Source organism: Melopsittacus undulatus, chromosome 7 (assembly GCF_012275295.1).
Source record: "Melopsittacus undulatus isolate bMelUnd1 chromosome 7, bMelUnd1.mat.Z, whole genome shotgun sequence".
Classification (NCBI taxonomy): Eukaryota; Metazoa; Chordata; class Aves; order Psittaciformes; family Psittaculidae; genus Melopsittacus; species Melopsittacus undulatus.
This window is the reverse complement of record NC_047533.1, coordinates 16148135-16173807: the sequence shown is the minus strand read 5'-3', so window position 1 is coordinate 16173807 and position 25673 is coordinate 16148135. Positions and strand designations below refer to the sequence as shown.

The 25673-nt window shown below is 38.9% G+C and overlaps 1 protein-coding gene across 11 annotated transcripts in view; it reads left to right on the top strand.

Moving 5' to 3' along the window:
- LDB2 (LIM domain binding 2) overlaps positions 1–25673 on the top strand; it is a 384522-nt gene that overhangs the window by 223579 nt on the left and 135270 nt on the right. For all 11 annotated transcript variants that reach the window (XM_031048442.2, XM_031048443.2, XM_031048441.2 and 8 more), the window contains one exon: positions 18805–18907. In XM_031048442.2, coding sequence (XP_030904302.1) covers positions 18805–18907 — 103 coding nt within the window. The remainder of the gene's footprint in view (positions 1–18804; positions 18908–25673) is intronic.

The following is a 25673-nucleotide window of genomic DNA, read 5'->3' as shown; positions in this document are numbered from 1 at the left end:
TTAAACCCTTCTTTCCTCTTGCCTCACCCCCCCCAATCTGTATATTATGGACATTGGATCCTCAGCACCAGCTGTTGTGCTCTTATTGCAGCTTGCTAATACAGGCGTGACTAGAGACCTTCTATGTTAAAAGCTATTGGTTAGTACCTAGACATATAAGATCTGTATCTCTCAGAGGTGCTTGGCTCCCATAGCTCCAGAATAGAGTTCCTTCCTGCTTAGTCCATTCCTGACCCTGAAATTTTGTGTAACCTTCTAAAAAATGACATGGTGGCTAGAAAGGGATAAATGGTGCTTCTTTTGGGCTCTTTTGGAAAACAAAGCACTCCCTGGATGCTAGAGAAGGCAGTTTTGAATCTCTGCGAGCTGAAGAGAGACTTGAATTTGGGCCTTCTTGGTAAATACTTTACTGGTGATGTTGTCATGTAGGAATTTTCTGCTCTTTACCCATACTGGCCCAGCCTTTCAGTGGCTTAGCTGCTACCTGGCACTGGCCAAACCATGTTTCAGCTGTTTGGGGATGAGAGGTCTTGGGCAAGACTGGCCTAAAATCCAGCTGACTTAGGATCTCCTGATGTGGACATGATAGTGGTTTCAGAGAGGGAAAGATTGCGTTATGGATTATATGGTGGGGGTAGAGTTCAACTGACCTATTCTGTTTTAGGTGATAAAGGCATTCTTGGGTACTGGCTTCCTATTCTTTCTAGAGGCTATTCATATTCTTTTAGATGGATATCTATAAGTTTTTCATTCATTAAATGTTCAAAAGCAGATCGTAAATTTTTTGACCACTTTTGGGAATTGTTCAGATAAGTGTTATTGTTGATGAACTGTTTGTAACAAATTTACTGTCTCTATTGAGATTTGCTACTCTTGCTTTATGGTTGGCCACCTTTACCCATAATTTCCTAGCATTTTTTTAAAGCAAACAGAAATCCCAACATGCGTCAGACTAACTAGTATCAGTAGTCTGTTATCATGCTTGTTTCTCTATTCTCTAATTCTGCAGCTTATTTTTTTGTAAGCTACCTCTGTCTCTGCTGGAAATAAATAAAATTTAATCACAAAATTATTTTTCTTTTGATGATTGCATTCATATCGGCAACCTACCCCTAGATCCATTTGTATGAACTAAACTTTGGTTGCAGAACTCTACATAAATCAAATTGAGATCAGATTTGTAATCTGAAAAATAGCCTACAAAAAGATTTTTACATTATTCAGTGACTTCTGTTGGCTGTTACACTATTAACAAATGCCTGGAGATTATTTGGCAGTGCAGTGGTAGGACAAGACATTAAACTGAATATTTGAGAAGTGGGATGTACTTTTTCCTCACTAAATTTTATGGGCCTTGTCTTGATGGGTTTTTTCACAGAATATTTACTGTTCAAAACCCACTTGTCATGGGTTTTGCCAGCAGCCAGAAATCCAGAACCACACAGCCGCTCTCTCTCACTCCCCCCACTCCTGGAGAGATGGGGAGGAGAATCAAAAGAATGTAACTCCCACGGGTTGAGGTAAGAACAGACCAGTAACTAAGGTATAACACAAACCACTGCTGCTACCACCAATAATAATAATGATAAGGGAATAACAAGGGAAGAGAATACAACTGCTCACAACCCGCCGACTGATACCCAGCACGACCAAACAATGATCTAGCTCTTCTGGGTAACTGCCCCCAGTTTATATACTGGGCATGACATGTGTGGTATGGAATACCTCTTTGGCTAGAGGTGTCTTGGTCAGGTGTCCTGTCTCTGCTTTCTCCCGGCTTCCCCTCCTCCCTGGCAGAGCATGAGATGCAGAAAGTCCTTGGTCAGAGTAAACATTACTGGGCAACAACTAAAAACATCAGTGTTATCAGCATTATTCCCAGGCCAAAAGTAAAAAACACAGCACTGCACCAGCTAGTAAGAAGGAGAAAAATGACTGCTACTGCTGAACCCAGGACACCACTTCTATTTCTAAATAGTATACAAAAAAGCAGTGTAATTTTTTGAGGATGGGGTTTGACAGTGATTTAAAGCTAGTCAAAAGTGCTGGGCAAAATTAAATATGCAGACCTGTTAACAAAGACTTGGCCCTGGCATGGAATAGAAATGCTCCCTGGGAAAGGAGTTGTTACATCTTGCTCTGAATCCAAGTACTGTTAATGGTGCTTACCAGAAACTTACCACCTTCGGGGTGTCTATCATAAAAAGCCGGTCCCCATTTTTCTTAGAAGCCACCTTTAAGTATTGAAAGGCCACAATAAGATCTCCCTGGAGCTTTCTCTTCTCCAAACTGAAGCAGCAAAATTCTCTCAAGCTGTCCTCATAGGAGAGGTGCTCCAGCCCTCTTTCTCGTGATGCTTGTGGCCTTCATCTGAATCCTTTCCACAGGTTCATATCATTCCTGTACTGAGGATTCCAAAGCTGAACACAGTACTCCAAGTGAGGTCTCACTAGAGCAGAGTAGAGGGGCAGTATTATCTCCCTTGACCTGCTGGTCATGCTCCTTTTAATGCAGCTCCAGGACATGGTTGGCTTTCTCAGCTGTGAATGCACATTCCTGGGTCATGTCCAGCTTCTCATGCACAAGCACCCCCAACTCCTTCTTCAAAGGGCTGCTCCCAATCCCTTCATCTTCCATCCTGTGTTGAAAATGAGGGTTGCCCTGATCCAGGTGTAAGACCTTGTGCTTAGCTTTGTTGAATCTCATGAGGTTCACATGGGCCCATTTCTTGACCTTGTCCAGGACCCTCTGGATGGCATCACTCCCCTAAGTTGTGTCAGCTGCACCACACAGCCTGGTCTCATCTGCAAACTTGCTGAGGGTGCACTCAATCCCACTGTCTATTTCACTGATGATGATATTAAACACTGCTGGACCCCTGAGGAAAACCACTCCTCACTGAACAGATACGTAGATGGCCTTTCTATTTACCAAGTTTTGTGAGACATCTGGAAAGTAAGGACATAAAACTGTGAAATAGTAACTCTTCTGTTTGGAGATTTTCTAGGACATGACATTTTAGTGGCAGAATCCACTAAATAGAATATATTATTTTGGAACTCTATTTTTATCTTATTTATTTACTACTTGGCAGTCTTCTAGTCAAGAGGGGATAACCCTGGTCCTAGTGATAAGTTTTAACAACTGCATGTTTATGCACCGGTAGGTATCAGGAGGTCAGTCATAAAAACCTGTCAGTTTGTATTACTTCTCTGTTGATTTTCTATCAAAGCATGAAGGAAGGAGAGCTGCCATCTTTCTTTTCATACCAGTTGGTAGTATGTCACAGATTAGATAAAATAAGCTGATTTTTTCTTATATTGGTGCAAAATGCTGTTCCTTTGAGAATGGGGGAGGAAAAAAAAAGATTAAATTTCCATGTGTTTATTCTGTCACTGCAGCAGAGATGCTACTTTAGAAGGTGGAGGCAGTGGAAATAATGTACAAGACATGCATCTTCTCAGGCTTTTAAAGAACGCATTGGCAGTGTTCTCAAATGCTTACAATATCTAGTGTTGAATTCTGATCAGGTCTCCCCAAAGCAGATCTGTTTGGATATTAATGAACCATTAATTTTTAAGTCATATGCAACAGGGAATACTAAAGTTTGCATCGTCTTTAATATGTTCAGGTCACTTTCTTTTGATACCACCACTCAAATCAAAGAAGCTGGATGAGAAAAGATAATATCAAAGATGATCACAGTTTCTTCTGTTCCAAATGAGAAATTTGCACTCTGTTTAACACCCTGCCTCCGAGTGAGCTTCCCATTACTTGATATTGGATGGCCATGAGGGTGAACATATGCAATTAAAATAGGCAAGCCACTCAGTGCTTCTACCCAAAGCAGAGCTAGGCTCTGAAGGATCATGCAATTGACTTAAATGTTATAGTATTGAAGAAGAAAAAGAATTTAGCATTCCCTTTATTCCCTTGCTCACATTTAAATACCTTCTGTCGTATTCCAGCTTCTCCCTGCAACCATGACTACCGTCTGGATAGGCTCCTGTTCTTAAAAAAAGAAGGAACACACTTTAAAATCTGTCCAGAGGACCTAGAAGCTTTCATTTCGAGTTAATTTTTAGGTAGGACAAGCTACAGAGTGCACATTCTACAGCAGAACAGAGGAAGTGGATATTCTAAGCTTGTAACAAGAAAGTAGATACTAAAGACTGACAATTTCAAATGTTAAGATAATTTTTCAGTTGTTAAGTTCACTCCCAGCACTACACCATGCAGAAGAGACACTCCTGCATCTCCTCTGGGGTAGACCTTGGAGATCAGGAAGATACTCAGAAATATTTTGGTCATTATCTTGATGGAAAATAATTATGATTTTATTTATATTGAAACATAATGTATAGTAGTTTCCTCAGAGATATTTATGGTAGCAGCAGTCAATGTGAATAAATTGTATACCTGCTTCTCATTATTTCACAACTGAGTAAATTATTCTGGGAGTTTTCTCTCTCAAAATCCAATAGATGGCCTTGGAAGCATGAAAGTACTTGGTTAAATCTGAGAAGTACACCTGGCAGGTGGAAATTTTCTAGGAATGATAAAGGAGTGTAGTCTTTCAAATAGGAAACATGAACTCTTAGGGCTGTGGTTATGTCATACAGTACAAACTTTTCACCTTTCATTGCTTTGGAGATATTTATTATGCCTGACTGCTGTGTTTGTTATTACAGGAACATAGTAGAACATCATCTCTCCTTTTATGTTTGCAAGGCACTGCTTCTGATAATCTGATAGGTTAGATATCTCCCTACAGCATTCCATGTTGTGAAATTCATCCTATACAATGGTAGAGGACACTTATGTTTTCATGTCCCATCCTTACTGCTGGATGAAGTTGGTATATATCAACTGACAACCTGTAGGATCGTGTGTCTGCAGCACACTGTATAATACAGTTGAAAATATTCAGTATCTCTCCAGTTTCTAGGCAGTTTCCCCTGGGCAGTTTGGTATTACCTCTGCTGCTGCTTGGAATACTGGCAGAGGAATGGGGAGGATACTGATGACATAATCCTGCTTGTGGTCCCCTCAGGTCAAGGTGCATGAGTATTTTCAGGGAGAGAGGGGGAAGCTGCTTTGATTCTGTACTTATTCTGCAAGTCCACTGAGGCTTTAGGACATGAAAGCCTGTGATTGTCAGCTGTACTGAAGAGCGCTGAATCAAGACAGAAGGAAGTGAGCCCATATCTGACCCCTGCCAGATGCTGAGACTTACTGAACTAGAACATTCACAGGAGTCTGCATAAAGAGCTGCTTGCTTAATACAAAGTATATTTGATCTTCAGTACACTCCTTTCTCCTTGCTGATACGCTGTGGGTACATGGTGGGCTCTGTGCTGACCTGGCAGTTTCTGGTGGGCCTCTTGCAGACCTCACATGTTCTGGAGGTTATAAAAAGTTGGCATTCAGTCTAGAGTGCCTGAGACCAATATATATATAACTTTAAGAGGCGGATGACATGATCCAGGAGACACTGCTACAAAAGCTGAGAATATCAACAAAAAGTGAGCATGTGCACATCTGTATCAGTGCATTTGCTTATAGAAAAAAAAAAAACTCTTCTGATCAGGAAGCTAGAGGGAGAAAAAAGAACAGAAGTAATTTGTTCTAGAGCAGAGAGGTGATTCTTCAGTGTGGCATACAGAGATCAGGTGTGAAAGTTAAGCTGATTGTGGAGGGACTCATTTGGAGGAGAATCCTAAGATGCCTGAACAATCAGCACCTGAAATCAGCACCCTCAGAAGAGGATCTGTGATATTTTTATAGTCTTTATTTGAAGACCTAGACAGTGATCCAGCTATGATGAATTTTGTAGGTTCCGATTAAACACAGTGTGCAGAAGTATGATACCATCTATCAGTGGTTATCGCTGCACTGGCAGAAACCAAGCTGCATGGTGTGGATCTGTATATTCTGGGCTAAGCTTGGCATAAGCTTCCTCTAGCCTAAGAAGACATTAGCACTGCATCTTTTCTGTCTCACTCTCAGATGAGAGCTCTTCTGGCAGTTATGCATTCCCAGAAATGGGACCATGTTGTTATTTGGCTTTGTCAAAGCTACTGCTGCCTTCTCAGGCTCTCTAGTAGTCTGAACACAAGTCTTCCAGAAGAGCTCTGAAACAGTAGATGCTCTGGGTTTACAGCACTCATGAGGAACACATAGTGCTGAAAAAAAATAGGGTTTTGAACACGATTATTGCTTATTTTAGTTAGAAATGCACAGCTGTAGCAAAACAAATAAACAACCAACCCACGCCCCACGCGGTATGCTTTTATGAAGATGTGAATATTTAGATCTTTGAAAATAGGTCTAAGCTGCCCAAGAAGTGCTTTCCTATACATAGCTTCTTGTAGTTATTTCACTCTCCTCTGCAGCAATTCTACACATGAATCACCATGTTATGCAAAAATGCTTTCTTTCTTAAAATAGTTCTCTGTATGTTTGAGCTTTCTCCTGGACTTCATATTCTTTATGGTTTTAAAAGGCTGTATCAACACTAGTATTTTTGTTCAGGCTAGGTGTGTGCACCATGACTCTAGATGCTGCTCCTTAAAGAGCTGGAGGGGAAGGGAACTGCTTTTTCCAAGGCTTTGCTTGCTCTTTGTCAGAAGATGCTTTCACCTGGAAGGCAACAGGGGTAAAAATCTACCTCAGCTGTCTAGGGTGTCACTCACTCGACTCTCAGACTAATGTAAAAGTTAAAAATCAGAAAGACCCTTAGTCAGTTTTCACAATGGAGCTTGTCAGCTGGTAGGAGCACACCAAGAAATCCAGAGTTTCCAAGCAAATTCACAAGTTTCCTGTAAGCAAGTTTTCCAGATTGTCACATATGGTCCTTTTTATTAGGGTGGTGAGGTACTGGAATGGGTTGCCCGGGGAGGTAGTGAATGCTCCATCCCTGGCAGTATTCAAGACCAGGTTGGATGAAGCCTTGGGTGATACAGTTTAGTGTGGGGTGTCCCTGCCCATGGCAGGGGGGTTAGAACTAGCTGATCTTGAGGTCCTTTCCAATCCTAACTATTCTATGATTCTATGATTTTTTATACTGCTTTATGTCCTACAATTTTATACAAAGAAATTTTGAAATAATTAGAAAATAGGGAAGGACAAATACTATCTATGGGAAACTTAAGAAATCTGAAGTGAATCAGTTTTACTGCTGATCTAAGAGGTCCATGGAGTCTGAAGTGATGAAAAGATGTTTAAAATCTCATTATATGTTTGTGGACTGAGAGGTGAGGCCCCAGTAGATTATCATAGACAGCATAAAGATTAAAAAAAAAAAGAGGAAGGATTAAACACTGACCTGCTATGATCTTTCAACTAGATCATACCAGGTCTCAGCTACAAGGATGACCTTAGTGGGTGATTTTCCTGACACATGTAGTTCACTCTTGGCCTTGCTTACTTTGTTTAAGTTTAGATTTATACATTTTCCATGTTTAAGCAGTAGGGTAGCCACTAAGTAGACATTTTTAGTAAATAATTGCTCATATTGCTACTAGTTGACTGACAGCAAAAGAAATCCTACAAGGATTTTTATACATTTGGTGGTAGTGATACAGCTAAGTGGCCACTTGGTAGGTGAGAGCTTTGTTTGTCTAGGGTTTTAGCGTAATCATTAAATCACAGCTTTCTCTAATTGCTTCAGCCGCAGCCAAACTCAGTTGGATGGGATTCTGTAGCAAATGGAATTCTGTCGCATTCAATATCAGTGTTTGCTTTATTAAATAGCATTTCTCTGGGGACCCGCGTAGACTTTTGGAGTTTTTAATTTGTTACAGTATGTAATAGCTGGCTTGTGTGACGGAATTGTTCACCAAACTGCATTTTTATTATTACTACTGATGCCTTTTTACTTCAAATGAGGTTGACAAGATAACGTACGCCATTTAGAAGAATGCTGTACTTACTTTGCTCAGTGCAGACTGAGTTTTGAAAGGGAGTGCTTCTTGGTATGTATAAATTCTCCCATTTCTTTTGAAGTGAAAATTTAAAGTTAATAATTAAACCAAACACACTAAATCACTCTGTTGTCACAACCTCTGGATTTCCCAGTGTGTGCTTCATTCTCTTTATGTTCATTCTTGTGACTTTCAGGACAGCAGCTAAATATCCTTTGTTTTAGCAACTTCAACACCCTTGTCAGTGATCTGCTACACTATTATGCAATATTATAACAGTTTTGGTTCTAAGTAGTTTTTGTCATTGTAAACAGGTGATTCAAATTTATCCATCTGAATCAGAGTTTTATTTGTAAATGCAAATGTCAGTATAAAATGTTTACTACCCTGTGGTTCTCACCATCAAAACTTGTAAACCATGGTGTATGCTGAGAACCAGTGTCTTAAGCACTACCCATCTTGCTTTATCAGAGCAACTTGGACTTCTGATTGGTGTCCCTTCATTAATCAGACTTGGCTGTCACGTGCCCATTAGTGAATGTTACATGCTTGAGAGGGGTAGTGCTGCAGGATGGAAACAGCAGTGACTTGAGTGATCTGATGGTAATAGAATGAGAAATAGCAATATTTGATATGTTGTCTTGACTTAGGGTTTTCTTATATTTCAGATCTCTGAGGATGTAGGAAGATACATATGAACAATTCTGCCTCTAGTTTATTTGCGTTTTGTACAGGAATTTTGTATCCAAACACAGGGTGAGATAAAACACAGGACCTGAGGGTCTTTATTGGCAACTATGGCTAGCCAGGGAGTGAAGGTAGGAAGCCAAGCAAATAATCACATCTTCTTCATTTAAAACATTTCATACTGGCAGAAATCTTTAACCAAGGCTCCAACTTCTGTCTGCCACTCGGAGCTTTTTATTTGAAACAGCAGGAACCTGGCAGCTTGGAGATCTTTGGGCATTGCGAGCAAAAAACTTGAACATCATTTACAGGTTTTCCTGCCAAGACTGTAAAAATCTAGACAAAGTAGATATGGTTGTTTCACCCAGCTTTTCACTTATGTTTGTCCTTCACGATGTAAGCTCCCAGAACCTCAACCAGTTCTCTTCCTGAAATTAAAATTCCTGGTAGGTACCTGGAAAAGGATTTATCTTACCCACCTTTATCCCTGTAAAAGTTACATGGCTAGACTGAACTATTCTCTAGGCTCCCTCTGCAGTCAGTGAACAGACTGATATCTCCAGGAGGCTTTTTATCTCGTATGAATTTAGACAACTGTCTTGGGGTGAGATGAATCCCAGCCCTGTTGTCACCCTCCAGCTTTGATTCAGCTAATGCAACAAGTTCCATTTCCATGCTGGGATTTGGAGCCTTGCACAGCATATTCCAGCATCTGTTTTCTACTTAATTTAATGGAAAATGAATGCATAAGTCTTTTAATTATCTCCGAAAATCTCAGCCTTAATGTTAGATGAAGTTTAAATGTTTGTATATCAAAAATTAGAAGCAATAAATATAGCTGTATTATTTTCAAAAACCAGAGCTTTATTTGGCAACTTCAGCCGATTAGTGGCTAAATGAGTGATACAGGTGATACTAGTTATGCTGTAGTGTTCAAAACTGGATCAAGTATGTAGAGTCTTGAAAGATGGACTTAATAATACCTCAGTGATACCTTTTCCTTTTCTTTCCCCTAAGTAGAGTTTAGATTCTGAAACACACATTCAGCATAAATAATATTTGTGGACATTGTCAGTGACATTGTCAGTCGACAAAAGTGGCTGTGATTACTAATCCTAATAAGTTCAGAATGTATATAGGAATTAACTTGAAATGTGCTTTGGCTAAACTAAAGTAGTAATCCCTTAAAAAGATCACAAGAGTGTGGCTTCTGAGATGAGCTGAATAAAAAAATGTAACTTTTAAGAGATAATTTTCAGGTAACTATATCTCTTTTATGAAATTATTTATTAATTCCCATAGTGATTTTTCATGCTTTACCATTGCTTCTTACCAAGATTTCTGTAAAGCACCATAACATTTGCTTCTCTGCACTGCCTGGAATTATACAGAGCTGTTAAAATTTCTTTGAGTGATACCTGAACACTCAAAACCACAGTTATGTTATTAAGCACTTAAATGCAGCCAACAATACATAAAGTACTTGTAAATGTGTATTAAATATAGAACTTAAATATGCTTGTAAATAGTCACAAAAGGGAGTTATTTCTTAAATACTTTTCTCTGAAACGTTTCTCTCCTTCTGACTTGCTACCGCTAAATTAAAATTTTGTGCATGAGATTACCTGCCCTGTAAAGGAGATGGAACATACAATACACTGGATCTTTTCCACTTCATGTATCTTTCCAAGTAATAGCAGCTCTTTGGTTAGACAGAGCTGTCCAACACTGTGATATGCTCTTACCTGGTTTGCAAAGCTTAGTAGGAAGCCATAATCTTTAATTAGTTTGACTTGCAGGCCAAAAAAAATGTATATTTGTACCCCATTCCACCAAAGTATTTCAGCATATCCTTATTTTTAGATGTCTTTTGCTGAGTCTTAGTAGGAGTTTTCTCTAAGTCCTGTAGGGCAGAGGGTGTGTTAGTGTCATATAGAACTATATCTCCTCCACTATATGTCTTTTCAACCAGGATAATCTTCACATATGATAAAATCAACTTTTCATTGCTGCATTACTTAGCTCTGTCACTGTCTGATATTTCTCCAAGAAGCTGGAACATAGGGTTTGTCTTATCTGACTTTTCCTTTCCTGCCCGGACCACTAGACTTGCACAAGAATAAGGCGCTGGAGATAAAATGAGTAGGTTTTTTTTTACTTAGCTGAAGAGCTGTTTCTTAGCTCTCAAAATACAGTCTGTTAGATCATAATTTAGACTACAGTTGTTCAGGGGCAGGGACCTCTGAAGGCCCCAGCTTTGTGCATGTCTCTAACATGTGTGGTGCTTCTGTGAGGCTTCAGTGAACAAAGAGTTCGTGAGAGTCTGGTGTGAAATGGAGGTATCAAGGACTGTCTTCATTGTTTTCCCACCGTGGTATTTAAATGTTGTCAGTAATAATGTTGCTTTCACTGTAATAACTGATGAAGGCATTTGTGTTGGCTAAATTTTAAAGCCTTGGGAGTTGATGTAGTCATGTAGATAGACCCAGAGAGACTCTTTTACTAATGTTGCTGGGGATATGACATTTTTTTCTGTGCCCTAGTGACATATGATGTTTGATGCTCTGTATTCACTGATGGCAATACTAGTTATTGCCTTTTCACTGGGATAGATGGCATAGTAGCTTCCATTTACTCATATAGATGGAAGTAAACAAGGTAAAAAAGAAACCAGGTCAAAATGTCAGAATAAAATAAGAACATTCATATGACTGGCGGTAGTACAATAGATAATAGATACACTTAATATTCCATCTCTATAAACCATTCTCAAAGGCTGAGGCTGTGTGGTATTCTGTGGTAGAATAGAGGAGTGTAACCATGGTTCATTTTTGATAAACACAAATCTCAAGTCTGTCATTTGTCTGCAATGATCGTGGGTGGAGAACACTGCTAAGGAAATCCATTACTGTTCCCAGCCAGCTAGGGACATCCTGATGCCTATTGAAAAGAAGGCTCAAATTTAAAACAACTTTGAATATAGCTTTAACATGAACTGTGTATATACCAAGTCCAAACAGATACTGTGGTATGCATGAAAGTGTCTATTTCTGTTAACAGCTACACATGATTTAGCTGTTAATGCCCAGTCTTTTTGTTCACACAGCCAGAATATAGGTCTTATCCATGGAGACCAAGTGCAATTTTATTCTGTAGGCTTAAAAAACACAAAGGAGCATCTCCTGCTAGTTATTGATAATATTGCTGTGAAATATCAAGGATGATACCATGGTGGCTGCAAGAATTGGCAGTGGAGTATGTCATGAGCCCAGCTTCATTGCTCTTTTTTCCATTTTCTTTCTCGTATCCATTCTTGTGCACAAGTTCCAGGAGTGGTAATAATGAATTCAAATTAAGGAAACAGGTGAAATGGCACATTTCATAAATTAACTCTTTCTGGTCTGTACTGGTGCAGTATTAAACGGCAATCTGTGTCTGTTTGCTGTAGCTGAATAGTGAAACGTGTAGAGTGAATATTTAAGGATTCATTTCTCTTTGTCCACTAGCTGCAGTAAAATTTAAAGAATGACAAATAATAGGTTTGAGACCAAGCATTCTACTTTGATTCTGTTATTAGGCTGAACCAGACAGCTCTCTGTCTTAGAGAATCTAAGAAAATCTCCATAATTTCAAGGACTCTGATTTTAAAAGGATATCCAACTTGATGTATGTGTAGCATCTGTGTAGAAGGAGAAATTAGGTGGCTCAGATGTAATGGAACTGTACTTTTTTATAGCTGTGTGTAGACTGGTCTTGCTATTTGCCAGCCCAATGAGCTGTTGCCACAACTACTCTAACAAAAATTCTCTAATTTGGGTATACATGAATGGCCAAATAACAAGGAAGAGGTCAACCATCCTTCTAAACATAAGAAAATTATTTCTCTTCCTTATACCAGTATCAGCATGTTTCAGTTAATCTGAACTGCGGCTATAATTGCTCAGTGTGGACTTGCTATTTGAGAATCTAAGTGATGATATCTCAAAGCAGTGTATCTGCAAAGCTGAGCTGGATGGCCAGGATCATTACAGCATAATGGTTTTGCTGTAGTGATGCCGATTCCCACATCCCTGGGTTCAGAGTACATCAAGGAAATGGCATGAATCAATTTGCATATTTTGCAGAGCCTCTCTCTTCCTCCCCCTCCCCCCATTTTTATCTGAAATCAAATAATTAATGTTTGGTTTTCACAGTTCCCCATTTACTAAATTAACTGTTACCGCTTCCCACCCCCTGATATTTTGTTGCCTGATAGTGCCATGGTTTATAGGCAATAAAAATAGGATTCTTGATATATTAAGAATTTCCAGGGAACCTGTAAGAGTAGCTTTCCATTATGAGCTTTTCCCTATAATTCCACTGAACTCTTCAAGTTAATCCAGATTTATGTACGAAACAGAGGTATTGTCCCCATATTGTACCCAAGCTGGTCTCTCTGAGGCGGTGTTGCTCTGGGGATCTCTTTCATGACTGTATTCTGCCTTTTCAATAAAACAGAAACTTGGTGTCGTTTCTTTACTGTGCAAATGAAGATAAGTTCCAAAGTGGAATGTAAACAATAATTTAATTAATTATTAAGTAAGCTGAAGAAACTGATACGTTTTGGGCATTGAGCAGTGTTTTGGCAAGAAGTTGCAAGTGTATAATGGAAATGAAAACTACTTATGACCAAAGCCAAGTCTTAAATATTTTCTGCCAGTTTTACTAGACATTGTTTGAGGGATGGCATCCAGCCACAATAGTAAGTGAAATAAAAGCAAGCAACACCATTAGAACTGTGAATATGTGTGAAATAACAAATGGACAAATAGAGTTGGACATTCCTGGCAGGGTGAGGGGAGGCAGAGATTCTGGAAGATACCACTAGCTGCAAGACTAAAGTTATGTTTAATGCTATGTAAAACATGCTTTTTGTTTAAAATCAAATAAATGAGATAAGCAAATAACAAATGCAAAAGGATTGGGAGTGGTCCTTACAAACCAGCCCTGGGCAAGGAGACTGTTCCTCTTTTTCAGGGGCTTTTGCTAGTTACAGGGTACCACATATTGCTACCAAAGATATTGTGAATGTAGAATAATTGTGCATCTTCTTGTGTCTGTATGATAATAGACAGCCATTTGGCTGTATGGATTTCTCACCGACATACTGTATATGAGTATTACACTTTTTCACTCTGTTCATATGGTTTCCAAGAAAATCAATCTAAGATTTGGTATTTCATATAGTATTTATATATTTTAAATATATATCTTTAAACCTCCCCTATACTACATTATGAAAACATTGTACATTGCAGGGCCACATCTACAGATCAGTAATCAAATGTCCAAATGTATAAAATTAAGATATATAAGTTCCTGTTAATTTGTTACTTCCATGAAATTTGTATCAGGACCTTAAATATGTTGGGTAGTCTCAAGATGGGTCTAATTTAAAGCTAATGGGAAAATATTTGTTTCTCCTATTCAGGCTTTTTATGGTCTGTCAGTGTGCTCTGTGTATAAACATTAATATCAGAATTTTTTAATGGAACTTACCCTGTAAATTTCATAGTTTGCAATGGTTGTGCAGTTTTTACAGGTGTATTTAATGGCAACATCTTATCCTGAACTTCATTTTAAAGGCTCAAGTGTAGTTTGATTTCCTGGGAATGGGAGGAGGGGAGAAATACCAGTCTCTCCTTGGGGAGACAGCAGTTTCCTTGTGCAGTATTAACTTGAAAGAATATGAGAAGCGCGTATCTTGCCAACAGGAGTGTGGATGTATAGAGTTCTGAAAATAGTAAGTGTCAATAGGGAAGGGTTGTAGGTGCCAGAAGAAAAATGTAAGCTCCCAAGGGCACTATCTCTTTTTATTTTTGCCTTGTCCAATGCCAAGCCACATAGGTTGATGTTTAAAATTCAGTTCTTCCCCGAGAAGTGATTATATATGAAAAAAGGTCCCATTTTAGAACAGATGTGTTTTCTGTGTGTATTCAGGTTCACATTTACTTGTGTCCATGATTCTCTTTTTAATATACTGTTTACACCTGTTACACATGTGCAGCCAAAAGTGATGTGAGGCAGAAAACAAAAGTCCACTTCTAGCTGAGTACAAGCTGTGGAGCTGCTGCTGCGATGGGGCTGCTCTGCCTGGGGCTCCTCTCTGTCCCCTGTCCTTGGGAACACAGTAGCCATGCTCTGCAGCTCTTTCCCTGCCGCAAAACACTAGCCTAGAAATCTGTAGCAGGGGATTAAACCACTTAACCTGCAATGGCAGCAGATTGAGCCGATTATTACTTCTCCTATTGTTAGCCACCATGGACAAGTGATTGCTCTTCTTTATAGCAGTCTTTTCATATGGTTGTCATCACATTCCCTGTCCAAGGAGCTTCTGACTTATACTAAACATAGCTAAGTCTTTCTGCCTTGCTTTCTATGAGTCTTTTGGGGTTGGCTTGTTTGTTTGTGTCTTTAGACTCAATGATTCCTGTTGTTCTCGGATAAATTCTTTAAGAGTGGGTGGCCCAGACCTGGCTCCACAGTACTCCAGAGGTGGACAGACTATTCCAGTTGAAGTCTTTCCAGAGAAGTGTTTGCTGGATCAGGAGGGAATTATATCTAAGATATTTCCCGTGTTTGCAAAAGCAACAGATTGCTGTCATATTTGCTTTATGATCTGGGCCATTTTCTACAGTACTGCTTAGCCAGTTATTCCCCATTTTGTATTTGTGCTTTTGTCACTTCACTTTACCGAACTTCGTCTTCATTTCAGATCATTTCTGCAATCTATCAAAATAATTCTGAATTCCAGTTTTATCCTACAAGATATCTGCATCCTCCCTTGAGCATGGTTTCATGTACTGACTTTTTACATGAACTCCATTCATCCTCCCAAGTCATTAAATAAAAATAAAGGAATTTGGAGAAAATGCCATAATCTCAGTTGGCCTTATACTCCAGTTGCAAGATCCAGTTGCAAGATCTATTTTGGTTCAGTGATCACCATCACAGGCAAGTTGAAAAGCCTTGTTTGGCTTGCAGACTCTTAATCATGTAAGTGTGTAAGGTGTAAAGAAGAGTCCAGCTTGACTTTCAGATCACACAGGGAATGTGTGGGACTGTTAGATGGAGGGGGAAAAAGAACGTCATTGTACTTACAATCTGATTACATTCGCCAAAGAAATCAGAATAAGAAAAAAATATTGAAACCCTAGGATTCCATTTACTTGGAGACCCTATTCAGAGTTGAGCCATGTTTCAAATTACAAATAATGCCAGGGGTGAAGGGGATCAGAGGGAATAATGGCAGTTATGGCAGAAGACATTCTGCTGCTTGGGTAGCTGGCTCCAGCAGCATGGCAGCTTCACTTCTGACCCAACTTGCTGGCTCCCTCTGCCCTCTTCTCTCCTTTGGCCCATTCCTTAAGTTTATTTTAAGACAAAATATTTTTAAAGTATTAATATTTTTTTATATGTTTAGGCCATTATTTCAGTGTTTGAACGTGTGAGTGCACTACGTGAAAGGGAGGTTGCCATGGTAATTTCTCATTATTGTTGAATAGAAAAATAATTACTCTGGCAAAATCCCCCGTAACCTGTCAGAGCATAAGTTAAAGATGCCTGGGGGTAACCTTGCCTTCACCATCCCCTTTTTTGCAGAAAAAAAACCAGGGTGATTTTATTATCCTCCTTCTGGGTTTTTTTTTTTTTTGGTTTTTTTTTTTTTTTTTTGCAATAACTGGATCCCTTTCCAGCTTGGCTGAGGAAAACCTCATTTGGTTTTGTTCACCAGTTGGCTGTGAAAATAGTTGGGCCCACCTGTGACAAGGGTGGAGCAGAGAATGAACCAGCAGAGCGTATACAAGCTTGACAGGATTTATGTGATCTATTAAGGTTTGGAGGGGTTTTTTTTGTGGGTGGGGTGTTGCATTTTCTGTTCTTCCTTTTTCCTGACATAAAAATATGAAAAAGCCTAAGATAAAGACCTTGGACAGTATCCAGACTGTGACAGAGTCTGGATATTTCATCTATCCAGGGAGGGAATCCACAGTAATTCCATCTCTACGTTTTCCTTGCCTTCAGACTTCCTGGAAGCAAGAGTGAGTGCAAGTACATATGGTTTTGAGGTGAGGCCCTGCACTTTCCCTGCTCTTCTCTATCTTTCCCGTGTGCATTTGCACCCCAGCTGTGTGATGATCCCCTTTTGCTTCCCATGTCATTGGATGAAGCAGGAGTAGCTCCAGTGATACTTAACTGAGTTAACAAGAGCTGCAAATGCATACGTGATATTGCTTAAATCCTTCCCTCCTTATAACAAGTATGTCCAAAAGATCCAAGTTAAGTGATACAGCAGCCTCTCTTTTGGCAAATGGTAGCTCATAATTCCTTATTGGACAATGTACTCTTTTATGGGCTTGGAATGTCACCCACCAGGCTGCCCCAAGTGAAGGGTGGGTGTGCAGAGGTGTGTTGCTAGAAGCTGGTTGCTAGGCACCTCTTGAGCACCTGTGTGTATATATCCTGTACTTGCTGTTGTGGTTACCTGGCTAGTTGATGCAGTGATGTTTGCCCACAGAAACACTCATCAGATTTACACCAACAAAGAGGAGAGAGCAGCAGCTGTCTGTGGCAACAGATTCCTAAGATGTGGGGATGGTTTTTGACTCTGTGTGACTGAATTGTGAGCAAGTACCACAGGGCTGGGCTGACGCTGCTGGGGAGGAGGAGCGTTGGCAAGGAAGCCAAGAAGTCTCTCAGAGGTCTCTGGTAGGACCTGGAATGCTAAAACCTGTCTTTATCATTTCTCCATTGGATGATTGACAAGAATCAAAGTTGTGAGGAAGGAAGAATATACTGCTCAGCAGTTCGAAATGAAATCCAGTAGTAATGTCTTTAGGAAAAACAGGAACAGAGCTAAAAAAACCAAGATAGTTATTTCTCTGTGTATATATGAGTATGTTAGGTGGATATTTTGTCTTAAATCTTTATTTTATCCCAGGTTTTTTTCCCCCAGGTAACAAATGTTTTCTGGCTTAGTTTTGTAGTGCTCAGGCATTAAGAGATGCTCGGTGCTCACTACACTGAGTGAACCTGACCTTGCACCCTGTAAGGCAGCTGTCGTGAATCATAGAATAATGGAATAGTTATGATTGGACAGGACCTCAAGATCATCTAGTTCCAACCCCCCTACCATGGGCAGGGACGACTGGAATATAACGGTGCTGAGGAGTGCAACTGGGGCATCTTCAGAGGTGTATTTCTAGCTTTGTTTCTGATCCTATATGCTGCAGATGATTCAGATCTCAGGGCCTCAAAGCAGTGGATGAGCACCAAACATTTTAAATACAGCTGTTTAATGTATCTGTAGCTTTTGAATGAAGCAGTTGGTAAATTCTGTTGTCTGACTTCTGTGAAAACCCTTGTGAGCTGGATCACTGGTGCTAGACATCGAGGATTGAGTGCCTGTTGATTGCCCAGGTCTGAAAATGCCTGGTTCAATTGTCAAAGGCCACAGACCACCTGTATTGGTATACTGGTACAAGCTTTACATTGTACATTATATTAATTATTGCTATATGCATTACTGTACCTCTAAGTATACACAGCTCATCCTAAAATATTGTCTTCAGGTAACATGAAAAGCAAAGATTTCTCATAGCAATTACATTTAAGTAACTACGTGGTATTTAATCAAACTGCAATGGCATTGTATTTATTTTAAAGGCATTGGAGTGGAATGGCTATTATATTTAATTTCTAAATAACTTTCTTGTCAGCTCATGCTGATAATTGGGTTATGTAGCATTATGGAATTGAGTACTGAGGGTTTTTTTCATTATTAGGATCAAGCATTTGAGATACACAGCTCAGAAATAGGGAGAGAAAGTCATAATTACTATATTTGCAACTGGTTTCTAGAACCATTTTTAACATTTGAAGAAAAACATGTATTTATGAGTATGAAAGTCATTACATATTTATTGTGTGCTCAGTAAAATGAAGTTTATTGTATAATAAACTAATTATTTTAGCTTTTTGCTTAAATTAGAACAAGAACTTTATCTAGGAAAATGAGTTTGAAATATCATGTAAACATCTACACTCCAAAATCGCAGGTGAAGAAGCGCAAACTGTATCTGAATTTCTTTTACAAAAGATGAACATATTTTCATTTTGCCTCCTGTTAAGTGAATGATCTGTTGCTTCCTAGGATAGTGACAACCTCTGGTGGGATGCCTTTGCAACTGAATTTTTTGAAGATGATGCAACCTTAACGCTTTCATTTTGTTTGGAAGATGGACCAAAGCGATACAGTAAGAGATATATTTTTTGTTCTAATTTTAAGCCTGAATTTCTAAACACAGTTACCTGTAAAAAAAAAGATGTAAACCTGGCAATGAGAAAGTCACTTGTTTGTTTTCAGTGACCATCAAGTTCCCTTAAGAAGTGCATGGATTGGGAACCCATTTTTTTTGAGGAATTCCTCAGAATTTTATTACCTGAAAAATTATTTCCTGGTGGAGTAAGGCAAACAATCCAATATGTTATTTGGAATTTTTCTATTAATTTTCTTTGGCTATGCTTGCATTCTGCAAACATTTGCAGTGTTGAGTCTTGTGGGCAAAATTGTTTACATAAAGGGAACTTTGTAGCAAATTTTGGTATAAAAAAAATGTATACCAAAAGCTATACCCTTGCTGGTTCCATCAGCTCTGTGGATCTGTTCTGTTTGCACACATTAAGGACCTATCCTGCATATTGTTTGGGCAGCAGTGGAAGTCTAAAATACTCTCAATCGAGCACTAAAGGGAAGCTTGAATAGAAGTGAAGCAGTGAATAACTCTGATGGCATTGGTATCCATTTCTGAGCAGGAAAAAGGAGTAAAATTCATCACATAGTTTGAAGTGAATAATTCAGTCAGCTTTAGCACTAAGCAACAGAGAGATAAGTAAACATTGAAAAACTGCATTGCCAATTGTTTCACTCCATTCAGAGTGACCCCTGCTTCACGGTGACAGCTTGTGCTTTCTACTTAGTGTTCTGAATCCTGCAAGGCTCTTCCTTTTCATGAGAGTGACTGATTGTTGGTGTATCACTCACATACTCCTAATTCCTTATATCAATTATCTCAGGTATTTATTTGACAAGTGTTACCTTCTCCTGGAGAAAAAATAACAGCCACTTTGAACGCACGTTCTGGGATTAGTGTTGACAGAATTACAGTTTCTTGCCTTTCAAAGCAAGTGATAACTCTGTAAAGGTCCTCGAATTACAGCCTATAGCAACACTGGTAACAGCTGATCTGTCCTGATTAGGTTGAGTCAACTTGTCAGATATCAGATTTGCTAGTTGTGTTATCAGTCCAGAAGGCACAGATACATCAGCCAAAAAGCAATTAATGTCCAGTTAGATCACAAGCAGTTGTGTTTCTGGAAAACAGTGCTGCATATGAAAGAATTTGTCAAAGAGTAAAATATTCCTGTTGTCACAGGTGCTTGATAATGGTTGTGCTATCTATAACTGGGATGGTTTGGTACGGGGCAGTACTGTGGTTCTTAGCATTGTTGCTGATAAGCGTGATTGAAAGATCAAATTACTGTAGGCATGTTTTTAAAAGTGCCTGGTACACAGCATATTTCGTCTGGTTTTAATTTCTGACATCTGCACAAACTGTTGTTGCTTTTGGTGTTGTTATTCTCAACATCTAGAATTAAAGTTCAGCATTTACGGCTCTTTCTGTTTATTCACATTTCCTTTCCTTTGTTAGTAAAAATTTATGTTAAGTCTGAACTACAGCATTAGCGATTATTTCTGACATGAGCAGTATTCCTATTTAGTGATACTCTAAAGAGCATGCTTGAGCTGTTCCAGTCTGGCATTTCCATTGCCAGCTGAGCAGGTTTTGAGAGCAGCCTTGGGGGTGCATGTTGTCCAAGTCTCTGCTGAGGGACACCTCCAGCATTGCCTGAGGAGGGTGCAGAGTGGAAGTTGTGTGTTAAGAGCAACCCTTTCTTCCTGCCACGGAAGATTGTGTCCAAAAAGATGTCCACGAACTGAGAACAGAGCAGCCTGCTCCCCTTTGGTTGCAAACATTAACAGGAAATTGCTTCTATCTGTAGCAGGTCCTTGCTGAGCACAGAGACCTGATCAAAGTCACTATTTTGTGGGCCCAACCTGTTTGCATGCTCCATTATGTCTATGGTCTTTGTATCTCCTAAAGACCATCATGTCACTCAGTACCTTTATTCCGAGTCACTGGTGAAATCGTTAGGCTGCGGGCTGGTGGTAGGCCAGAACATGAGTGGTGCCAGCACTGAGCACGGAGTTCTAGAAGAGATCAAACTGAAGTGCCTTGTCTCCACTTGCGCTATCCCCAGCAAGACACCTGCCTCCCTTCCCACTGTGCAGGCTCTTTACTACATAGTGTGCATTAAAGACACAGCAGCTGGCTGAGAGGGAAGAGACAAATTGTTCTTACTCTTGCAGGCACAAACAGTAATGGAGGCAACCAAGATTAAGTCCCAGAAAAGAGAAATAGGCATCCTTTAAGAAGTCATTTATAGAGTTGAAAGTGATGAAAGATGCTGACCTCTTGCCTTTGCTGCAGGATTCAGCTCAAAATTGCCTGCCTTTGTGTTGCTTCAGCCTCTGAGAGATTTGCTTACATCTTTGACATTGGTTGTGGCTGCCACCTTGTTCTCTTTCCTTTGGGCAATGGTTTCCCTCTTTGGGGAAACTAAACTATTTTCTTCTGGAGCAACTAAATTCCAGAAAAAAATCTTGTGGGGACATGTGAGGAAAGCACAACTAGTGTTATGTTGTCCATGGCCAGAATTTTTCTCTTCCCAGACTTTTTCTTTTCTTGCTGTCTTGATCTCTCTGGATCTTGCCTTAAGCCACCAGAGATGAGGAGGAGCATGGTGTTTTGATCTTCTCTAATCTTGATGGTGGTTCCCAAACCTCTCAGGGAGCTTCCTTTCCATGCTTGCTTCAAACTTTTCCTTTCCATGGGTTTCCTATTGCAGCCTCACCTCTGCCCTCTGTTTTTACCTGGACAGCTCATTCCTATAGTCAATGCAGATGCTCAGAGCACATGAATCAGGCATGTAAATCATTGTCTCTGTGTTACAAGGTTTTAAAAAATAACACTTTTATTTGCCTTTCATTTCTTTCATCTTATACAGTCCTGCCCAAGAAACTGCAAGGGTTAGAAACTCACTTTGTTTTGTCTCTGAAAACTAAGTTGCTTATTTAATTTAATGGCCCCAGACTGAAGATTTGTGGAAAACACCAAATATTTTGAGGCCTGCCTTTCACCTTACTGTGTTTTACGGTATTCCTCTCTATACTGAGAAAAGTGGTTTGCTTCCCTTTGCTACTCTCTCTCTTAAGTCCGTGGTGTTTTTCCTTGTCTGTCAGCTCTGAAACTCTTTATCCTGTAGGGGAAAACAGATATGGGTCAAGATGAGGATTTGAAGTCACTGGGCTATGTTTACTTCACTTGGCATGAGACAGCACAATGTACTGATACTCGAGCTAGATTTAAATGCGCCTGTATCTATATGGCACAGCATGTAAAGATACTTATGCCCTGGGAAGAATAGAGGTCTGTTTGTTCAGTGATCCACCAGTGCTAATTAATTTGATTGCCATGTTTTTTAGACCTACACCAGTTACCTTTGCAGAACATTATTCTGCTTTGGATAGATGTGCACTTGAAAGCCCAGCTCAACTTTTCATGCAGAGATTCTCTGTGAGACCTGAGATTGCTGCTGTGCCCGTCTCTGCAGCTCTTTTTGTCTTTCTTCAGTATTTTATTTCTGTAGATGCAAGAACTTTACCTTCTGCAGTTCTTTCTCCCTGGTGCAGCATTCCAGAGAGAAGATAGTATCTTCTTTCAAACATCCACTGAAAATGTATGTTTTTCTCCTGCATGCTTATACCCTTCAGCTATTTTTTGGTCTACTATATATGAACCCTACTCACGTTATTAAATTCTATGTTGAAATTTAGTTTTAATGAGAAATGCTACAGAAAATATATACTTTAATGAAACAAAGGTGTAAATTATGTGTTTTCTGTAGCCTGGCTTTTTTGGCTACAGTGAGATAGTGAGAAAGCTCACACATTCCAATGTCTACAGTCAGGGAAATATTTCCCAAACCAGAGATGCTACCTGTTTTAAAGTGCACTGAATTATATTCAACAGAAGATAAAAGTAAATCTATGAAATTCATTTTACAGTGAAAAAGAAATTTGCTTTAATTTATTATGCCCTGATTTATTGAGTTAAGAAGTAAATAGGATTTAAAGAAAACCAAAAAAGAAAATATGCCTAATGGAGCAGATTTTTTTTTCCTTGTTGTGGATAAAACATTCATTTCCTGTTAAGAGCCTTCATCCCTCTAAAAGAGTAAATACTAGACTCTGATCCATTGTTGCCCAGGTTCTTTGTTTCTTAGAGACAAAATATTTCCCGAACAGATAAGAGAAACAAGTTTGATTGACAGCTCTTAGCAGAGTCTCATCAGCTGCTGTGCTGACAGCCTGGTGATGCGCACTGTGCTGATGTGGTAGGGAGTGACAGGTGATTGACAGCCCAAGACTGTGGAGACAGGAAAGATGAAGCATGCTCAGTAAGAATAATGTGCAGTGTTTATGCAGCACTGCAGAGAATAGGAGCTAGAAAGTTAACTCTTTCTGAGCAAAGTGACTCTGTAATACATAATGGATGCACTTGCCACTGTGCAGAAAATTAGAGCTTGTCTACATTTCTCTTCTGTTCACTAAATGCTTTCTGTTAATGGAGGAGCTATATACTGTGAGGAAGCAAAAGCATGAGCTATCACATTTGTAGCTGTGAAAAAAATTTCATGTGTGGTAGGTATAAGGGAGCCCTCAAAATGGATTTATTTAAGCCTATAGGTGTAGAATGTATTGAGAATTTCAGGCACTTTTTCTGGGTTTCCATCACCCAATTTTATATGCCATTGCATAATGTTACACAGCAGCAAATTTCAGTAGGAACCAGTTGAGCTCTTTTGCTGTGTGTATCGCTAGAAAAATACAGTGATTTCAGTTTTATTGTTGCTCTGAATCTGGAGCTGATAACTGAATATGGATTTTGTGTTATAATTGATACTGCAGTTTGTGTTTGGAACGTACAATATAGCTGTGGCATGCTTTGCATTTTAGGCAATTATTGTTCATTTTCTCCATTTTGTGCATGAACCCTGCTTGATTTTTCTTAATTTCTTGATTTTTTTGATAATTATGAAGTTAGACGTAGAGTTTTCTTGGCAATAGTTTCAGAGTACAGTGAACTTTGGGCTAAAATCAGCAGAGCTTATTGAAGTTTGTCTGTGTGCCTTTAGAATACATTACATGGATGTATCTTAGACATTACCACAAATTACTTAGGGAATACAGTGTGAGTGAGCTGCAACAGATTCATTCTACCATTCTCCTCGTTTATAGCCTGTACCATACAAGTAACTTTCCAGCCCTTTGTTGGATAACTTCTGCACGGGTTAATGGTGGAAAGCTACATTTAGTGGTCATTTCTTACAAGCAGGGAACATAGCTTGGAAATAAACAGAGAAAGTTTGCCACACATTACCCACTTGTTTAACCATTGTCACAAAGGTGGTTTCAAGAGGCTAGTGTGCTGCATTGTCACCTCAGGTTTCTATAAAATTGTCATCTGGCTTCTCTCACGTAACTCAGAGAAAATTAAATTTGCCAAGAGAAACAGATTGTAGTATTTCCAGGAATATGTTCTTTCTTTTTCCTTTCATTTTTTCTTGCCAGAGAAATCCCAGTCATTAAACATGATTTGAGCATTCAGATATAACACAGGGTAAATTGGCCTAGCTTAGGCAGATAGGTTATTCTGTATGACTGCTTGGTCTTCACCTTTATAGACCACTCTTCTAGTCTTGTTTTTTTTCTTGGCAGTACTTTAGAGTTTAATTTCTGAACATACATGAAAATTTCATTAAAATCATGCCTCACGGGTCCACATGTGCCTGGGGATCACCACTAGTGCCTCTACCCCCAGTTAAGGATTTCTGATTGAGAATTATTTCTTAAAAATGGTGGTTTAAGGAATTCTCAGTCCATTTTACAAATGTTTTAGCAAAACTGCATAATAGTAATTTTTATTAAGAATATAAGCAATGCACTAGTAAAATGCATTACAGGTGTCTAAGTGTATTACACCTATGCACTTATCTTTATCACCCAAACTTCTGTAAGCTCATCAAAAAATAAAATGAGATTTGTTTGACAAGACCTATTTTACATAAACCCATGTTGGCTGGCATTAATTACATCTCTTTCACTTCAATCTTCATCAGTTAAATCCTGTATAATTTTTTTCATTATTTTGTCGGGATTGATATCAAGTAAGTGTGTTATGTTACAGTTACCTGACTGTATAGTGCCCCTTCTTAAATAGCAACACAACAGTAGTATGGGTTTTTAAATTCCCTCAGTAGTTCTTTATTTTTAATTATTATAAAACCAGATAGAAATGTAAAAAAGAAACTCTTAGAACACCTAATTTTAAAGTATTTACTCATAACAGATAGTTTTCAAGATCTTTCTTAGCTGCTGATGGACTAAGAAGCATTCTCATCTCAAGATCAACATTCTTTCCAAAGTAAGACAAAAGTATATATCGATGTTAACAAATTTTCTGTTTCTAAATTAAATTAAAGCTAATTAAATTTTGAATAATATTCAAGGTCCTTCTTTTTTCCTTTACACATACATACAGTCATGGATTGTTCACTGCAGTCTTCAGCATCTCATTCTAATATTTTCTATTTCATAATGAGTTTTTTCAGATTGTTTTTCCATTTTTTCTCTTTGCTTTTCGTATTGTATTCATCATAATTATCATAGGGTTTTCCTTCTAATTATTGCCTTCTTTTTTCTACTAACTTTTTTTTTGCCGAAGTTGTCCTCTTTCTTGCATTGTAGTTGTAGCTTTTGGATATTTTATCAAGTCTAACAGTTTCTTAATTTTCATGCAGTTTTTATCCGTGCTTTGTCTCAGTCAGTTGGTTTGGTGA